The sequence below is a fragment of the Cuculus canorus genome, chromosome 12 (genome assembly GCF_017976375.1).
Source record: "Cuculus canorus isolate bCucCan1 chromosome 12, bCucCan1.pri, whole genome shotgun sequence".
Classification (NCBI taxonomy): domain Eukaryota; kingdom Metazoa; phylum Chordata; class Aves; order Cuculiformes; family Cuculidae; genus Cuculus; species Cuculus canorus.
In genome coordinates this window covers 18,611,901-18,628,989 of record NC_071412.1, presented here as the reverse complement: position 1 = coordinate 18,628,989, position 17,089 = coordinate 18,611,901, and the positions used below count along the sequence as shown (strand labels likewise).

Genomic DNA, 17,089 nt, shown 5'->3' with positions numbered 1-17,089 from the left:
CTGTTTGCGTCTATGTCTGTGCCCACAGCACACTGCCCTCCCCTCAGTTTTGCTGGCGTAACTGCTTTTGGAGCAGTAGTGTGACCTCTGTCAAGGAAGCCATCCTACTTTAGAAAAAAAAAATGTAAGAAAAGAAAAAAAATGTAAGAAAAGAAAAGAAAAGTAATTGTTGTTGTTGACTGAAATGGTGCAGCTCGCAGTGCGAGCCTGTGTGCAGGAGCTCTGGCTGTGAAATGGGCAGGGGGAGAAGCAGAAGCTGGGCAGCAATACCCCAAACCTGCATTGCAGCTCACCTCACTGTGGCCTGTTGCGTTGACTTGGAGTACAAACTCGGAGCCTACCTATGTGTCTGAGCTACTCTTGGAGGGCTGTGTTAGAATCTGTGGTTAGAAGAATATATCAGAATTGGGGTTTGTAGTTACAAGTAAGTACGTAAACTTGGCTGTTTTGGTTAGTGTTTGTCTCCAGCTTCCTGATAATGCTCCTCAAAATGTAAGCAGATGCAGCAAATGGCTCCAAACCATGTGGTCTTGGCTTCAGAGTACCAGTAGAGACTTTGGTGCAAAAGGCCTAAATAAACCATCTTCCCACTCCTCACCCAAAACAGGGCCCACTATATTATGTCATGTATTTTGTATACTGCATAAACCAACATTAAAAGATAAGGCTTTCATGCAAAAGTGCAGTACAGAGGTTTTTGGATTTTTTTAAGGTTGCTCTTGGGGTTTTGTTTTGTTTTGTTTTTTTTTTTTTCTTTTTGCTTAGCATGGACTTTATCTCCTTATTAGCAAGCTAGAGCCAAGGTGCAGTGACTGACAACAGAAGGTTGATATAAATGTTGACAGATTAACTCGGGCAGGATGTGTGCTGGGCAAGGGCAGCAGCACAAACCTTTGCTCAAGTGCCGTGCATGACTCTGCTTCTCTGCCTGCGTGATTCTGAGTGTAAGCTGTGAACTGTGAAGTGGTTGCTTGCCAATGCACCCCCAGAGATGGGGAAGAAAGCAATCGAGCAAAGGGTACCTTGCAAAAGCTCTGAGGAAGTGACACCTGTAACATCTATGCAAAGAACGTGGAAAGCTGAAGAGCTTGGAAGGCAAGTGCAGCACTTGCTAAGCACTTTGAGGGTCTTGCCTCAGAAAAAGGTCAATAAACTGTTTGCAACTTCCTTTGCCTGCTGCAGAGGGGAGAAGGGCTGAGTCAGCTTTGCTGAGATTCAAACTGTGATCCTGCACTTTTCTTAAGATGGGCTGTTAATCTACAAACTTTATGCAGAAAATCAGATGGAGAAATACACTTCCCATCACATTGCATTGTCCTCTTAGTATGTACAAGAAAGGATGCCCGTCATTTAGTCCCAAGAGTCCTTCTGGGTTTCATACCACTTCACAGCCTGAACTTTTTGGGACAATTCTTTCCTTTCTGTCACATCTCGTTTTAAAACCAATTCTGTTTAACTTGGGGAACTCTGCTGCTCCTGCAGCCATCTCACCTTGAAAGCACTTAACACCACAGAACAAATGGAATTGCTGAACTGTCACAAAATAGGCATTGCTCATACTCACATGGCAACGCAGCATGCACTGTGTGCTGTCTGGTTGCTGTTCCAAGAAGTGGAAAAAAAAACATCCCTGGAACTGTTAGCTAATTCCCTTGGATGAGACAATGAGAGATGTTTTTTACCTACCAAACACTGAGTGTGATAGGTGTAGAAAGGGCTGTATGGAACAATTTCCACACTGAAGTGGTGGATGGAATACCCAAAGGTTGCTCTGTGCCCCTGCTTGTGTTGGTAGGGAGGAGAGCCACGTCACCACTCTTTACCTACACTAGTTCCTATAGGAATGCAAGTGAGAGGTTAGGTGCAGAAGAATTAAATCTCCCTGCTGATCTGTGTTGCCCTTAAACACTACACAGTTGCACAGAAATTTCCTGTGGAAGTAGGGTTTATGCTGCTATAAGAGTTGGATTTTTAAGAAAGTTTTGAGTGTAACTGGTAGATGAGGTAGAACGGATGGAAAGAGTAAGTCTCTGCAAAACATTAGCATGTCCTAAGACGTTGCTGTTGCTTGCATAAAACCTAGAAAGAAGCATGAATCACAGTAATCCCTTTAGGAAACAGATCTACACTACCTGTTATGTCCATTTTGAAGGTTTCAGTTGTGCTGCCCTCTTTTGTACATATTAAGTAATCATCTTTTTAATTCATTAAATCAGCTAATGTATTTATCAACTGCACCAGAAATTACTCACTGTTTGCCACCTTTTCTCTCCGGAAGGCTTCACTCCTTTGGAGACTTGACTGCCTCTGTCTCCTCTCAGGTCTCTTCCCACGTTACTCGTCTCACCTTTGTGAGCGCCTTGTGTCATGGTGAGGATCCCTTCAGCTAAGGCGAGTTGGACTCTGCTCCCTGTGGAGCCATCAGGGCTATCGGAAGAGCTTGCTGCCGAGCTGTGAGTTGCTTCTTCTGTCCTGGTGGTGAGCAGACTTTTATCTGTAGATCTGCCAATGTCAGTGGGAGAGAGCAGGTCTGACATATTGATGTTGCCACTGGTCAGATCTGGTTGAGTCGTAAAACAAAATTATGTATGAATGTGAACATATTTCAAGCTTTAAAAAGAAAAAAGTCTGAATCTGTTCTGGAGAGGTAAATACTTCTTGTTCATGTCCTATGTGAAACTGCAGTGTTGTTGGTCCCACTGTTAGGACTTAATTTCCCTCAACAATTTGAGATTAATCTAAAAAACAAAATATTTTTTTTTTTAAATCTAGATGTATATTTTTGTCTGTGTTTTGTTTTATAAACCACTTTTGGGAGGGAGGTTGTGAGCATTAGACCATGCTGTCCCCCTGATAAATGAGGGGGCATTTTACGATGTTAAGAAATTCCCCTATCTACCTTAGTCTGTCTGTCCTGTGAGGCCAGTTGTAATCAGTTTTATTCACATTTCCTAATTCAGCTGTATTCCCATTTACCTTTTATTCTGCAGGCATACAAAAGCAGGTGTAGCAGGATTCCTTGTTTCCTCAGTCTCTCCAGACAGATGTAGACTGTTTTCTCAGGCTGAGCTCTTACAACAGGAGGTTTGGGTAAAATTTTTCATTATAAATTGTTTTTTTGAAAAGCATTGTAAAATGTCAGCCCAAACCAAGATGTTAGGGAGCTAACATTGCAAAACAAGGCTGATAATCATAGTTTAATTTTGTTGTGCTGGTAGGTGTAACAGTTGCTGTCATAAAACTGTCATAGGTACAGATTCACCACATCCCTTCAGTGTGTGATTTAAACGTGCATAACTTTAGGCAAGTAGTTTAGTATTTTGCTACCTTAGGGATATGAGAAATGAAATAATTCAAGGACTACAAAGGCTAGAGGAGAGACTCTTATCGAATGGATGTTCAATCATCTCTCTGCTGTATCAGGGAGCGTTTATCTGAGAAATCTTGGCTTCTTACTCTGACATTAGGAGTATCACAGGCCGTAGGTAAATGGAGTGTGTGTGGCTTTCTGAAATACGTGTGTTTTTCTTTCTTGGAGTCTGTCATGGTTTTTTTTCCATATGAACAATTAAATTCTTTTGGCTGATTTGTCTTCCCGAGGAGTGGGATCACAGTGTAGACCTTTTCTTTTTCCATAGCCAGGCACATTTTTTGGAAAATCTGAGAATGCACTGACTACGTTTTACATTATTATGAGGTTACAAGACATGAAATAAAGCCTTGGAAATGGCTCTACAAAAGATGTAAGTTCTAATTTGTCCATTACTATTTCTGTTTGCTTAACATAAGAGTATGCTTTTATATGTTCTATATGGAAAGATTTACCATATAATCTTGACAGTAGCTTTACAAAGTCTCTCATGTTATGCTCTTCAAAGAATTTTTATTTCTTCTGTGTTATTCTGCAGTTTATATTTTACCAGCTACCAAAATGTGTTGTCCAGTAGGTTTCATTCCCACAAGCTTGTTCTCTTCCACTCCGATAGTGAGCATTGGTGCAGGTACAATACAAATGGAAATTTTGCCACAAGCAAATGTGGTGCCTTTTCCGAATGTGTTGCTGAGTTTTGTTGATCAAAATATCATCTTGATAACAGCTTATCTAGAATGTTTGACAACATGAATTAACTCTTCAAAGAGACTTTCTAAAGTAGCAAAGAGAGTCAAAAACGCAGTTCAAATTGCAAAATGCAGAACAAACCCCCAGGCTTTTTTGACAAAGCTAAAGCTCATCTCTAAAAAAAATGAGTTGCCCTCCAATAGAATTGCACACCTGAAGCTGTAAGCTTTTCTGGAAATCCATTCTCCCCTCTCCTTTTGGTTATCATTCTCAATAATCTCAAGGTTTAAAGCAAGACTTGTGTTCTTATGGAAGTACCAATGTGAGCAGATGTCCACGTGTATACGTAAAGGCACTGTAACTTTACGCATTCCATAATATAGAGGAATTAATTTGGAATAAAACAGCTTTGAAAAGTAATCATAGGGGAAATAAAATTATTAGATGAGCTCACAACATGACAACAAGCATCAATGCAGCCTTTTGGAGTTCTTTAAACTGTGTTTTAGGTAACTGTTTTCCTTCTCACAGAGGTCTAATCATGGAAGGCTAGAACTTCTGTGCAGAGCAGCTGGAATTTAGTTAAATACTGGAACCACTCACTGCTGATTCGGTTGCATCCTCCAACATGACCAATCCTCAGTAAGTACCATGTGAAGATAGATACAACTTATTTTAAGTGGAAGGGAACAGGTTCCTACCTGTAGGAGAATGATGATGTAACATCAAGAGGGTTCTATCAGTACGACTCAAAGGAAAAATTGATTCTTTGGGAGGAATTTGTTCAGTTGCCTAAAAAGGGTGAGTTAACAAATGCTCTAAGTGTATGTGATGTGTTACTAAAAGCCAGTGGCTGAAAACTAGTATGTCATATTATTTTCAGACCGGTTTGCTGTTTTTCCTTTCTTGCCACCAAACCTGTCCCAAAGCTGTTTGCTGACGCTGGTCTGTTGGTTTGTTTGTTTCTTTTTTCACTCAAGTCAGACAATGTCTGTCATTTAGTCTGCCTAGGAATACAAAACATAAATGCTATTGGGAAGGGGAAGGCTGCACCAACCCATTGTCTTTTTGCTTTATAATAATGGAAATTGGATGATTGTACGCTTTTTTATGCAAAACTGACCCAGCTTGGACTAGCAAAGGTAAATGTCTGTAGGATAACACTAATGTTGAAAAGCAAAGAAAATTTTTGCTAAAATTATCTTCTCCCTCTGGACTTCTGGTTTTAGATTGTTTACAGAGAAATACAGTTTGCTGGAAATGAATGAATCTCATTGCGTTCCATTATTAGTTACACAAAGAATAAAATAAAATGAGCCTTTAGGTTGTTCAAATAGTTCTTCCTTTTACCTCTCCTTTCTGCCACAGTATGACACAGTTGCAGCCTTTCCCTGCCAAATACTTGAGATATAACAGCATTTTCTGATTTTTAAAATTACTTTCTTGTGTAATGCTGGCAGCAGTTAGCTGCTTTTAATTTAGGAATAATGTTTTCCCTCCAGAAGGGTTAGTCTGATGGTGAGGCTCTGGACCAATAGAATTTCTTGCCTATCTCTTCCACCCAGAGCTTTAGTTCGTTCACCTACATCCTTAGACATACAAGATATATGAGTTAAGAACTCATCTAAATTATTCATTTTTTTTTTTTCCGGAAAAAATGAACTGTTATTCAGGTTGCTTGAATAGCTGGAAGATTTTAATAAGCTTCTTTAAGACAAAATCGCCAGTGCCACTTTTGCACTCAAATAACAGAGGGAAGTTGGGTGCCAAGCACTTATTAGCTATATCCCTGAGGAAAAAGAGTAGCTTCACACCTGCTGTTGAAGACCTCTGACAAGTAGTTGGAGATTTCTTCAGAAGTTAACAAGCTCCTCTAGATGAAAGCTAGAGAAGTTTATGCCTGCACCTCCTCTGACTCAAATGGAGCATGCAACTTTCTCAGGATACTGCAAAGGGTCGGTGTCTGCTGGGGCTTGGCGTGCAAGCTCTCTTACAACAAAGTCATCCCTCACATGCACTAGATAATATGCTAACTGGCAAAGTCTGAGTTTCTAGATAAGTACTATCTTCCTATAAATGTGGAAGACGCACAGTCAGACTGTGGTTTTACCTGCAGGGAGCTCCCATTAATGTCAGTGGAGTAGTAGAAGAGTACATCCAGGTTTAAAAGCTGTACCTAAAGTTAAAGTGTTCTTTATAGAGGAGCCCATAATTTTTCTGAATCCTTGTACTCCTTTCAGAATTATTTTGAAGTAACTTGTGACAGAATGGTCCTTTCTAGTTGAAGGAAACAAAGCTGCCATCCATTAAAACTACTTGAATATTCACCTGCAGCGGAAAAGGGGTCAAACTGCATCCATTAATTAACAGTGGATTTGTATATAATGATTAATAAGCTTAGCTATTCATTGCTCACTGATCTAGCTTACACAGCAGTGAGGTTTTAGTTGGCATAGTTACATGCCTTTCTGTTTTGCACAAGTATTTTGCTTTTGGGTTCATGCATGGTTTACATATTTGTTTGTCTATAATATCCATTTATATTTGGTGATTTTGAAGCAGATTCGGCAGAGTAAAATACTATTCTCCATTGTTTGTGAGGTTCCTGTTGATTGCAGTGGGATCTACAAAAGACAAGTTGTAGAAATTTAATCTATCTCCCTCCATGACCTTGCAAAGGCCTTTTCAGTTGCTTGTCTCTAATTGATCTTTTACTTGCTTGCTTATTTATTTATATTTGTTTCTCTGTATATGTGTGTGGAGAGGATATTTTATTTTGCTTGCTATATTTTCAGGGCTACAATAGAAGGCGGTGTTTCAGAAGTTGAGATAATTTCACAGCAAGTGGAAGAAGAGACCAAAAGCATTGCTCCTGTACAGCTTGTTAATTTTGCGTATCGAGATCTACCTTTAGCTGCACTTGATCTATCTGTGGCGGGATCCCAGCTTCTGTCAAATCTGGATGAGGAGTACCAAAGAGAAGGGTAAGTACAGAAGACACAACTTCTTTTCCTAGCTTTAAGTTATAGGTTATAGCCTGTAAAAAGAAAACCTTGAGCTGGAGAAGTGCAGCTAGTTGTCCTCAAATTCTTAAAACCATTGTCACAGGATGGAGATGACCTTTTCTAATGTAACTAATCTGTGCTGGTTTGGAAGTCTTTATGATTTTAAGTGATTCATAGCTGCTGTTTGGCCACAGTCTGGAAGCCTTCTATCAGGAAAACTAGACCAAGCATCTAGTTTGTCAGATAAACAGGATGGCCTGGTGAAAGCTCTTTGTGAAAGGTGTTTCAGGAAGACTTCAAGATAACAGAGAATTAGCTACCGCAGTTCTTTTACATAGCTGTACTTCTCCTAACGGAGAGAGTGATTTAGTACTGCTGGTTCCTGGGCATTATGTACTTTTCACAGAATAATTTGAATTGCATGCTTTGCTTATGTGAGAACTGTCTTGGATAGTGTATATGCATATTACTCCAGTTTTCATAAAACAACTCTTCCAGTTTTATTGGAATGAAAGATCTTGCTCAGTTCGTAACATTTGCCCAAATATTAACTAGTGTCAGTAGTGTTTCTAATGTGCTGTAGGACAACAGTCACACTTATGCCTGGTTCAGGTTTGAAGTGGCTGTAGGTGGACTGCTATACTAAATTTTTAATGAAAGATTTGGATCAACTGGAGAGAATCCAGAGGAAAGCAGTGAGATTGATCAGAGGCTCAGAAAACCTGAGTAGTGATGGAAATAACTGTTTCATATGAAGGTGAGACTTTCAGGGGAGCTTATAAGAGACTTCAGTGAGGAAGAGAACAGTCTGTTAACAATCAATCTCCATGATGTTTAGGACAAGAAGAAAATAGCTTGAACTGCAGCAAAGAGGAAAATAATGAGGGTAGCAAAGTGCAGGTGTGTATAGGAAGGAGGGGAATAGAGTTGCAATGGCTAGATGTCTTTAAGAAGACACATTTGTCAGAAGTGATAACACTAGTTTAATATCCCTTGGGATGGAGATTAGGTGAGCGCTTGAGCCCATCCCCTCTGATGCTGTGATTACTGTTGCACTGTCTCTCGTCCTGAACGTATATGTATTCTGCTGTCAATAAGATCCATCTAAAAGCACTTCAGTAACTCACGTAGAGCTCTCATTGATGAAGACGTTAAAAGGCTTTATATAAGCCTCCATTTATTAACAGCTGAATGCGTTTTAACCTGTGCTCCGAAATCAGCAGAGACCTGCTTACTCGCTGCTCAGCAGGTATTCTGTATGGTAGTCAGGAAGCAGTATGTGAGGAAGGCTCTTGCCTTTAATTTCTTTCCAAATTGGACTTTGTGAGACATCTCCAGAAAGTTGTTACCCCAAACGACGGGAAATACATTTCAAGTAGGTTGTATAAGTATGGTACAACTGTAACATAAAATACCCTGCACAGCAAAAGAGGCACTTGAAAATTAATTTGAGTATGCAGGTGTAACCCTCAGGCTATTTTGGTGCTGAGTAAACACCAGGTTAGTTCAAATACGCCTTTTTATAGATTTTTATGATCTGAAACTCAGTTCTTCACTGTGCCAAAGTGCACAGATCCTGCATTGTAACCATTTGAGACTGATCTGAGACATCAGACTGAGGTGAATGAGTGGGCAATAAAGGAGTCTTCTGATGCAATGGTTTGGTTGTGTGCACCCCAAGGTTTTCCTCTAGCTTTCCTTCTTTAAGGCCAGAAGGTGTTCAGGGTCCAAATACAAGTGCAAATTTTACCTGTCTGCGAACTAGGAGAACCTTTTGTTTCATCTGAGTGAATGTTTCTCTCAATAAACCTGGTATTAATAGGCAACCAGGAATAGAAGAGTCATAGCTCAGCCCTCTCTGTGTGCATAGAGGGTCTCAGGTGGCATCAGATTAGCTACTGCTCCCAAGGGAAATGGAAAAAAAAAAAAAAAGAAAAAGCAAAAAGAAAGGAAAATTATAGTATGTCTTTTGTTAGACAGACCATATGTAAAGTGACATTCCCATAGCTTTAAAGATACTAGAATAAAAGTCTTATTTTGTGCAGTTTGATGGGTCTTATCAAATGCTCAGGGTAGTCAGTTCCCATCTGTCAGTGTTGTTGAAGGAATTTTTGGGGCAGTTTGAGCTGGTTTTGTCAGAAATTTAGTTTACAATGCTGATCCCTGTGCAAAGCAACAAAGAAAGGACTGCAGATCAGACAGCGCGTTAAGCCTGTTCCTGACGTACTCATGTAAGTAGTGAAAGGGTAATCAGGCAACAAAAACCTTTCCACTCTCCCAGAAACCCTCAAACAGAACACAAAATGTGTTCTTTTCTAGTGCGGATTCAGCAAAAATTCTTTTCCCTCTCTAGACTTTTCAGACAGGGAGAGTACAAAGATTTGCATGGTAGAAGTTGGATACATTGGATGGAATCTGCATTGCAAATATTCTCACTCATCATAAATCGTGTGCGTGAGCTGGCATTGCCGCCTTTGCACTAAAGAGGGGTAAGGTGCATGTGGTGTCCGTGTGGGATAGGAGGGATTCTGCACCTGCCTTGCTTCCTGGCTGCAGTGAGGCAGGTGATCCTAGTGTTAATAAGGCTGTCAGTCTTACTCTTCAGAAAAAGGAAGTTTTTTTATAAATGCCAATAATACATAATGAAAACATTTTTAATTTTACAAGGTCAGGCACCAAAAAAGCCAAGACTAACCCTGTAGCTCAGGAACCAAGGGTGGGGAGGGAGAGAGAATGCATGGTTGCAGAACAGGTTCTGACTGTCGAGGTGAGACAAGGCTCAGCTTGATCACTTCACTCGGAATGAGTGGATGCCTGTTCAAATACAGACATTTTCTTACTCTCAGTTGTAAAATGTCGGTGTGCAAGAGGGAACAGCAAGTGAACATCAGGTTCCTTAAGAACATGAAGAAATCTGCAATGGAATCGTTTCCATTATTGATTGAGGCTGACTGTAAAGAGATCCCAAAGATCCAGTCGATGCTCAAAGGAACCCATTTTTTATTGGCAGAAGTGAAAGCAAAAATGGAGATCCTCAACAGCCTTTCATAAAATGATCTATGGAATTGCTTTGGGTGTTGGCAGCATCATATGCAGCTGTACGTCAGCTGAGAAGGAAACTATTGTGAAGGTGATCGTAGTTGGTTTTATTAATTTGTTGAATAAGAAGTGTACAGGCACTGTCTTGGGGTTTTTTGTGTCAGACCTCAATATGTGACTATAGCACTCTCTATTTGTAAATGTTTCTTCCACCCTCTTTAGCACTGTGAAACAGCAGGAGCTTGGTTCTCAGAACCAATATGAGTATGATGTTCATTACTTATTAGTCCTGCTGATCTGCCCTGCAGTTAACTTGTTAGAAACGTCCTTAGATATTGCTGTTTCACCCTGTGTGCGTGTTCAGACATTGCAGAAATGATTGAGACATAGGCTGGAAACATGTATATAACAAAAAACTAATTTGAAACATGTGCCTTGGATGCCAAGGAGAACATGTGATGCTTCCAGCATATCTGTAACAGATTAGGCGATACTTGTATACAAAAGCAGAAGCAAAGCTGCCAATTTTCTTGGTGTCTGGGAGTTTATTGGAGCAGATGCATATTGGAGATACGCATCTGCATTGAACTCAGTTTGCATTAAAAGAAGATGTAAACACTTATTTAAGGAGATTAATCACCTAGAAAACTAAGGAGATGTTTAACTGTTAACATTAGCTTGAATTGCAACTCTTAATTTCTTTTTTTCCGTACAAGTTTTTGGGTTTTTTTTGCCAAAGTACTTTCTCTATTCTGTTTTTTATCAATGGTCAAAAAAATGATGGCGAATAGTTGAAAAATTGACAACCTGCAGAAAGTGTTATATGTGTGCTAAAGACAAGTTAGGACAGAGAAAAATCTCTCCTTGCTCTATTTCCCTTAAGTTCCAGTTAGGAGGTATCATTCATAATTACTTATTAAAGAATTTACAGATGGTTGCACAAAAGGCTGGGTTTTTTTTGTGAGTATGTAGTTAGGCAGGGAGCTTCTTGATAAAGATGAGTTTAATAGGGGAAGAAAAGGGAGAGAGATACACTGGTGTCAAGTTGTTTTATTTGTTTCAGATTGCAGCTCTTGAATTTTTGTAGGTTAAATTTGAAACATTAAGGTGCTTTCTAAGATGATCTTTTACATCAACAGCTGTAAAGGCTGGGAGTTCATATAGCTAATGGCAGTCCATTGACATTAGCTGTCAGTAGTTATGCCATTGTAACTTAATCATTTATGATCATCTGTTCATAGCCTTAGGTTTGTTCGGTCTTATCTAGAAACTGTATTATAAAGTAAGAATACCTGAAAAAAGAAAACTATACTAATGGAGAGAGAGAAAGAAAAGGAAGGAAAGCAAAACTAAACGGGTTTATGGAGGTTCAGAAGTTTACATAGAAAAGAGTTGTGAGCTTTTCATTTTAAATTGGTTGCAAGCTTTCTCTGACGAATGTATTCACCCGTTCTGGAAGAAATGGATTCTTTCTGTCTGCCTTCTGTATGTGCACCGGGTAGATACCATTATTTCTGGTTTTCATTTTCAGCTTTTATTTTGATCTCTTCTAGGTATTTTACTTGTGTTTTCTACAAAGCTTAGAGGTGATTTAAGTAAAAGAACTCGAATGGACCCAATTCTGACATTTCTTGTCTTCTACTTTTCTTATTTTATCTGGCAGCATGATTAAAAACCAGTCCCTTTTCTGAAGGGTTCTGTGCATCTCATGCACATTCTGGACACATGATACATGGTGAAAAATTAGGTCCAAGCTCCAGATAAAGTGCAAAGGTTTTAGAGGGCAGAACTATTTCATGTAGTGAGAGAGCTCTATGTATTTACAAAAGTGACTTTAAATTTATTTTTAGCTGCTAGCCACAGTCTGAATCCAGAAAGATGGTGCAAAATCCTAACAGCAGAATACAGTGAATGAGCCTATAGTGCTGATTTGTTCTTTGTGCAGTACTATATCACTGCTACTCTATGTGCTCTGGTCCAAAACTAAGACCTGCACTGCAGCAGAAAATGAGCATTCAGCATGACAGAACCTGTGAGGTGACCAGCTCTTTACTACAAAATACATGAAATTTTGGCTATATTACAGGGGTGTTCAGTGATTTAGAAACTTATTTTTCTGTACAGAGCCTTTAAAGCATTTATTTTTGTGAATGTTGTTTTCTAGAATAGCTCATGACTATGTTTATCCTACTACCTAAATCCTTTGAGTGTCTCCCTGTAATGTTGTTTATCAGTAACACCAATTCGTAGAGGGAGTGCTACTATAAGTAAAAAACAAAACCTAGTTTTCTAGCCCAGTGATTTTCTGACGTTTTTTGGTTTGTAGATTTTTCAGTATTTTTCCAACAGGACTTGCTTTTCATAAGTACTTTTTTTGGGTAGAAGTGTAGAAGATGTAGTCCACAGACCACTGTTTGCAAAGCTCTTTATTGGAGAGTGGAAATGACATTGGTCTAATTTATCTGGCTTAACACTGGAATTAACTAAGTTGGAGAAGATATGGCTTGGTGCAAAAATTGAAAGATGAATAAGCAATAGGACAGAGGAGAAATGTGGGAAAGAGGAACATGAGTCTGGAAGAAGAGTCCATGAAGAGGTCAGTGAAATGTTAAGCATCAGTCTGAAAGCAAATTAGGTGTTAGGATTCATTAGGAAAGGAGTAGAGAATAAAAGAGGCCAGTGTTGCGCTTCTATATGTGCAGTCTTTGCCTGCCTCTTAGACATGGGTGTAGTTCTGGTCCCTGTCAAAAAGGATGTGGGAGATATAAAAGAACTGGAAAAGATTAAAGGAAAACAGAGATCAAAGATGTGATATGACTTCTGTTGGAGATTACTATGTAAACTGGCACTTCTTCAGTCTGGAAAAGAGAAGGCTGACATGAGATTAGATTGAGATTACAAAATCTGTGACAAGGGTTAATATCAAGTTTGACATCCCCACCTCCCTCCCACTACAGGTGCTCAGGTCCATTAATAGATTAAAGCCCAGTTCAAAAGAAATAAAAAGAGGTTGCACTTTGCACAGAGGGCAGTGAATTTGTGGGATTACTTTCTAAAGTATTTGTACCTGCTAATAGCTTCTCTAGCCTCAAGGGGAGGTTGAACAAATTTGTAGAAGAAAATTCACTGAAAGTTACTTCGAATCCGAAAAACCACAACCCTGGAGACATTAAAGGTCAGGTTGGACAGGGCTCTGAGCAACCTGATCAAGTTGAAGATGTCCCTGCTCACTGCAAGGGGTTGGACTGGGTGGGCTTAAAGGTCCCTTCCAACGTATAAGCCATTCCATGATTCTGTGCTGTGTCTTAGGAAGTCACCAAGTTGAATATAGTTGGATGCTGGTTGGTTTTGAGAATAATGTTAATATTTTGCTAGAGACCTTAACATAAAAAGGAAAAGCCTAATAAGCAGTTTTCTAATGAGAGGAGTAATATACCAGGTAATCACAGGATGTCTGTGCACAAACCAGTGTGATATACACCTATAAAGACTGCACAAATGATCCAGGAAAGCATCAGGCACTTCAAATAGAGCTGGGAAGCACTCATGTAATTAAACCTGTTCCAAATTATTACGTACAGCTCTACTTGTCTGTATTCACATGCAGAAGGGACTACTAGGACAGTTAGGGAAACAGCATCGGTTTTACAGTAAGTGTGTGCTTTAACTGAATTAAATGAGGGGATGCCATTGCTGTGTATAAACGCATCATGGACAAAACGTCAGCAAGGGAAGAGAACTAATCAAGCACAAGAGCAGGTGCTTATTAAGTGGCCATGTGTGTGTTTAGGCAGAAAACTGGGGGAATATTTTTTGTCGTTTCTGTGATGGAGTTTTGCAGCAGCCCGAGAAATGTAGTGGGGTAAAACTGTAGAACAGTAAAACTTCTAGGGAGAAAAAGAGAATGAGGATGCACTCAATAGTTAAACTTCTGTAGTTAAACTGAGCTTGTAGAAGTCTAGGCAAAGGGTGCAGATCTTGCTCTCTGTTCCTTGGAGCAGCTCAAGGCCCCCAGCTGTAACCTGCTGAGAGGCTCTGCTGTCTGTTGTGCTTCAGCCAGGTTTTGTGTGGTTACATAGCATTTCTCTGTGCCTGTCACTTCCTGAGTTTGGCCTTTCTATGCCTTCAGACAGTGATTTGGATCTCATCCATCCTTCTGTTTTCTGAGCATAGCCATCTTGTTAGATGCAAACACTCACTGTTTAGCCAAAAATAAAGAAAAAGGCGGGGTAGGGGTTAATGCATATTTGGGGGTATTTGTTTGCAAGACCAGAAAATCGAAACAGTGACAGCTGTTAACAGCTTGAACACATTATTTGTAGTGGTTCCTTACCAAATAAATATGTTAAACCTTTCCCACTTTTGCCTTATGTTCTTTTTTCCAAGCTGTTTACTAATAAAACTAGCAGGGATGATGACAGATTGGTTTTCCACAAAGCCAGGTGTGAAAGTGCCTTTAAAAAGAATTACCCCCAGTAAAATTCCACTAAATATATTTTAATGTCTTATAACAAAACTTTACAGCCCTGTCTCGCCATAAACCAAGAAATCCCCATGCCAGTATAATGTGTTTATTTGAAGTCTTGCTGTAAAGTTGTCCAAAGTCATACTTTACTAGTGTATGCATCGTGCGTGGCATCCACAGACAACACAGTCAAAACACCGAAAGAAGTTGTGCTTGTTCTCTGGACGAAACAGGGCACTTTTTCCCCCCCTTTTTTTTTAATCAAGAATGAAGGGAAAAAGCTGTTTTACCTCCTAAGATACGGTTAGCGTCTAATCTCTTCATAAATTTGAGCCGTGTAAGTTAACTTTTTTTTGAAGGATCTGTGTAGCTGAGATTCTAATCTGGGCTTTAACCTAGTGTAGCTTTGCAGTCTTGCAGGGGACATGGCCGAGATTTGAAAGGGAAGTTTAAACCCATGCTAGTTTTGGTAAGGATTTCTTTGTCTGGAAGACTAGATTTCTCATCTCTTGAATGCATGAGCCTTTACATGTCAGCAGGGAGAGACGCTGCTCTACGAGAACAGGTTACAGGGCTGAAGGAGATGAGGAGATTTGTGTATTAGGAGTTAGTGTGGTTAGCATGTCAGCAGGTTTATCTGGAATATATTTCTAGTTGGGTTATAGTTCCTTTTATTATTATTGATGTCCAGCTAAGCAGTGCCCAGGAAATAAACCATCCAGTGCTCCTTTTAGAGCACAATGTGGTGGTTAATGTCAGTGAATTCAGAGGTCTGGGGAGAGCTACGCTCGGCAGTGAAGTGAAGATGCTGTCTGTTCACGGGACAAACGTTAAACATATGCACCTCGGTGTAATAAATTAAGATATGAAACTGGAGGTGGCTTTTCAGTGCTTAAATTTCAAACGCTTTTGTGTCTTTGAAATCAGCTGATGTTCTTTATGACTGATACATAGGTGTAAACATGCAGATGGTCTGTGCTTGACCCCTCAAGTTGATTGCTCTTTACCATCGTAAACTGATAGTTCCATTTGGAAGGTTTTTGGAGGCTGTGGAGTATTAGTACTGCACAGACAGGATAACTGCATATTCTTTAGCATTCTACAAGTAATGATTTGTTTGAATAACGATTATCGTGGCTATATATAATGTGTGTGGAGATTCACAACTGATTTATTCTTTCTGGTACCTTTGGTATATTTGAAGATCATTGACTACGAAGAGCTTTTAAGGGCATGTAGCAAGGCCCTCTACTGGTCATTCTGAGAATAGAAAAGAGGAAAAACTTCCCTGCAATGCTAAAATGCTGGCAACTGGCCTTTTTGGAAAAGGGAAGATAGATGTAGGAAGAAATTAGAACTAAGACTTGTTGTGTTTACACAGGGCCATTCCCTGGCATTATTTTTTAGAAGGATCTAAAGGATCTAAAAAAAAACAACCCCAAAAAACAACCCTCAAAATAATAGTTGTGGTAAAGAGAAGTTATCATCTTTTGAAGTGATGTAAAATAAAATCCATTGAAAGATCAAGTTTGCAAAAAGGCCTTATCCCAATGCCTTTTTATACTTATATTTTAAAAATGCCTATTTATAATCTCGTCATCAGCAAATTCCCAAGAGTAACGCTTGTCAAATCTTCTTTGAAGAGTCAGTTAAGGAGGTCTTTTACAGTCAGGTAATCAGGCAATGCAAGTACAAGTACTTAGTTGATATGCTTAATTCTGAGAAGCTGCTTGAAAGTGTCAAATCTCTGAGCACTACTTACTGGCACTTTGTCCCTCATTTTTGAGTGTGGGTATGCCAGGGAATGTTTTGAGAGATTTTTCCAAGTGTTTGATTTTAACGTGAGTAATGGAGTGTAGTGCTGTTTATTTGGAATTGATCAGTATCATCATGTCTTCTTGTACACTAAGGATTTCTCTCTGTTGATATTTCAGTTCACGCGGAGTGGTTACTGCACTGTGCTTCTGTATGCCTGCAGCTTCTTAAACTCTGGTTAATAAATCATCTTTATTAGCTAATATTTATTTACTGGGACTCTGAAAACATGAAATGTCAGGGAAACATCAGAACTTTCAGAGGTGGGCCTGTACCAGATACGGTACAAAACACTATGATGAGAAATGGTCCAACACTGCATCAAGGTGAAACTACGGGGGATTTTAGAAGAAAGGAAGCACCAGGGTGGGCTTTATGCTTCTGAAGTCTATGCTAATGTTATTTCAGCTATAAATATTTTCAAAAGGAATTAATTTTTTTTAATGTCCCATTTGAGAATGTCTCTGCATTAGCACAATACTAGTGCAACATTTATGATTGATCAAACTCCTTCCACAGCTCTGTTCCCCGTAGCCTCCTCACAGCTCTCTTCATCTGCCTAAACCTTCTTTTGCATCCAAACCAAGGTGACTTCATCTAAACTAGGTTTGGGAGCAGTCCCTGGTGTATGCTGTCCCCAAAACCATGCTACTGAAACCTCTGGCAAAGTCCAGCTGGCCTGGTCCACACACAGATTGGTGAGAG

At 39.6% G+C, this 17,089-nt stretch overlaps 2 protein-coding genes across 8 annotated transcripts in view; one reads left to right on the top strand and one right to left on the bottom strand.

Moving 5' to 3' along the window:
- The window catches only part of NRG4 (neuregulin 4), a 46,691-nt gene extending 44,243 nt beyond the window's left edge, over positions 1-2,448 (bottom strand). Inside the window, exon 1 of one of the 3 annotated variants that reach the window (XM_054077654.1) lies at positions 2,263-2,448. The gene's annotated coding sequence lies outside the window, so the exon portion shown is untranslated. Of the gene's footprint in view, positions 1-2,252 lie in introns of all 3 variants that reach the window. The other 2 variants (XM_054077650.1, XM_054077656.1) reach the window with 2 other exon arrangements.
- TMEM266 (transmembrane protein 266) overlaps positions 1-17,089 on the top strand; it is a 99,904-nt gene that overhangs the window by 36,203 nt on the left and 46,612 nt on the right. For 2 of the 5 annotated variants that reach the window (XM_054077645.1, XM_054077641.1), the window contains exons 1-4: positions 2,341-2,478; positions 3,639-3,743; positions 4,592-4,702; positions 6,856-7,044. In XM_054077645.1, the coding sequence (XP_053933620.1) occupies positions 4,689-4,702; positions 6,856-7,044 (203 nt within the window). In that variant the 5' untranslated portion in view covers positions 2,341-2,478; positions 3,639-3,743; positions 4,592-4,688. Of the gene's footprint in view, positions 1-2,321; positions 2,479-2,628; positions 2,648-3,638; positions 3,744-4,591; positions 4,703-6,855; positions 7,045-17,089 lie in introns of those variants that run through there. The other 3 variants (XM_054077642.1, XM_054077644.1, XM_054077643.1) reach the window with 3 other exon arrangements.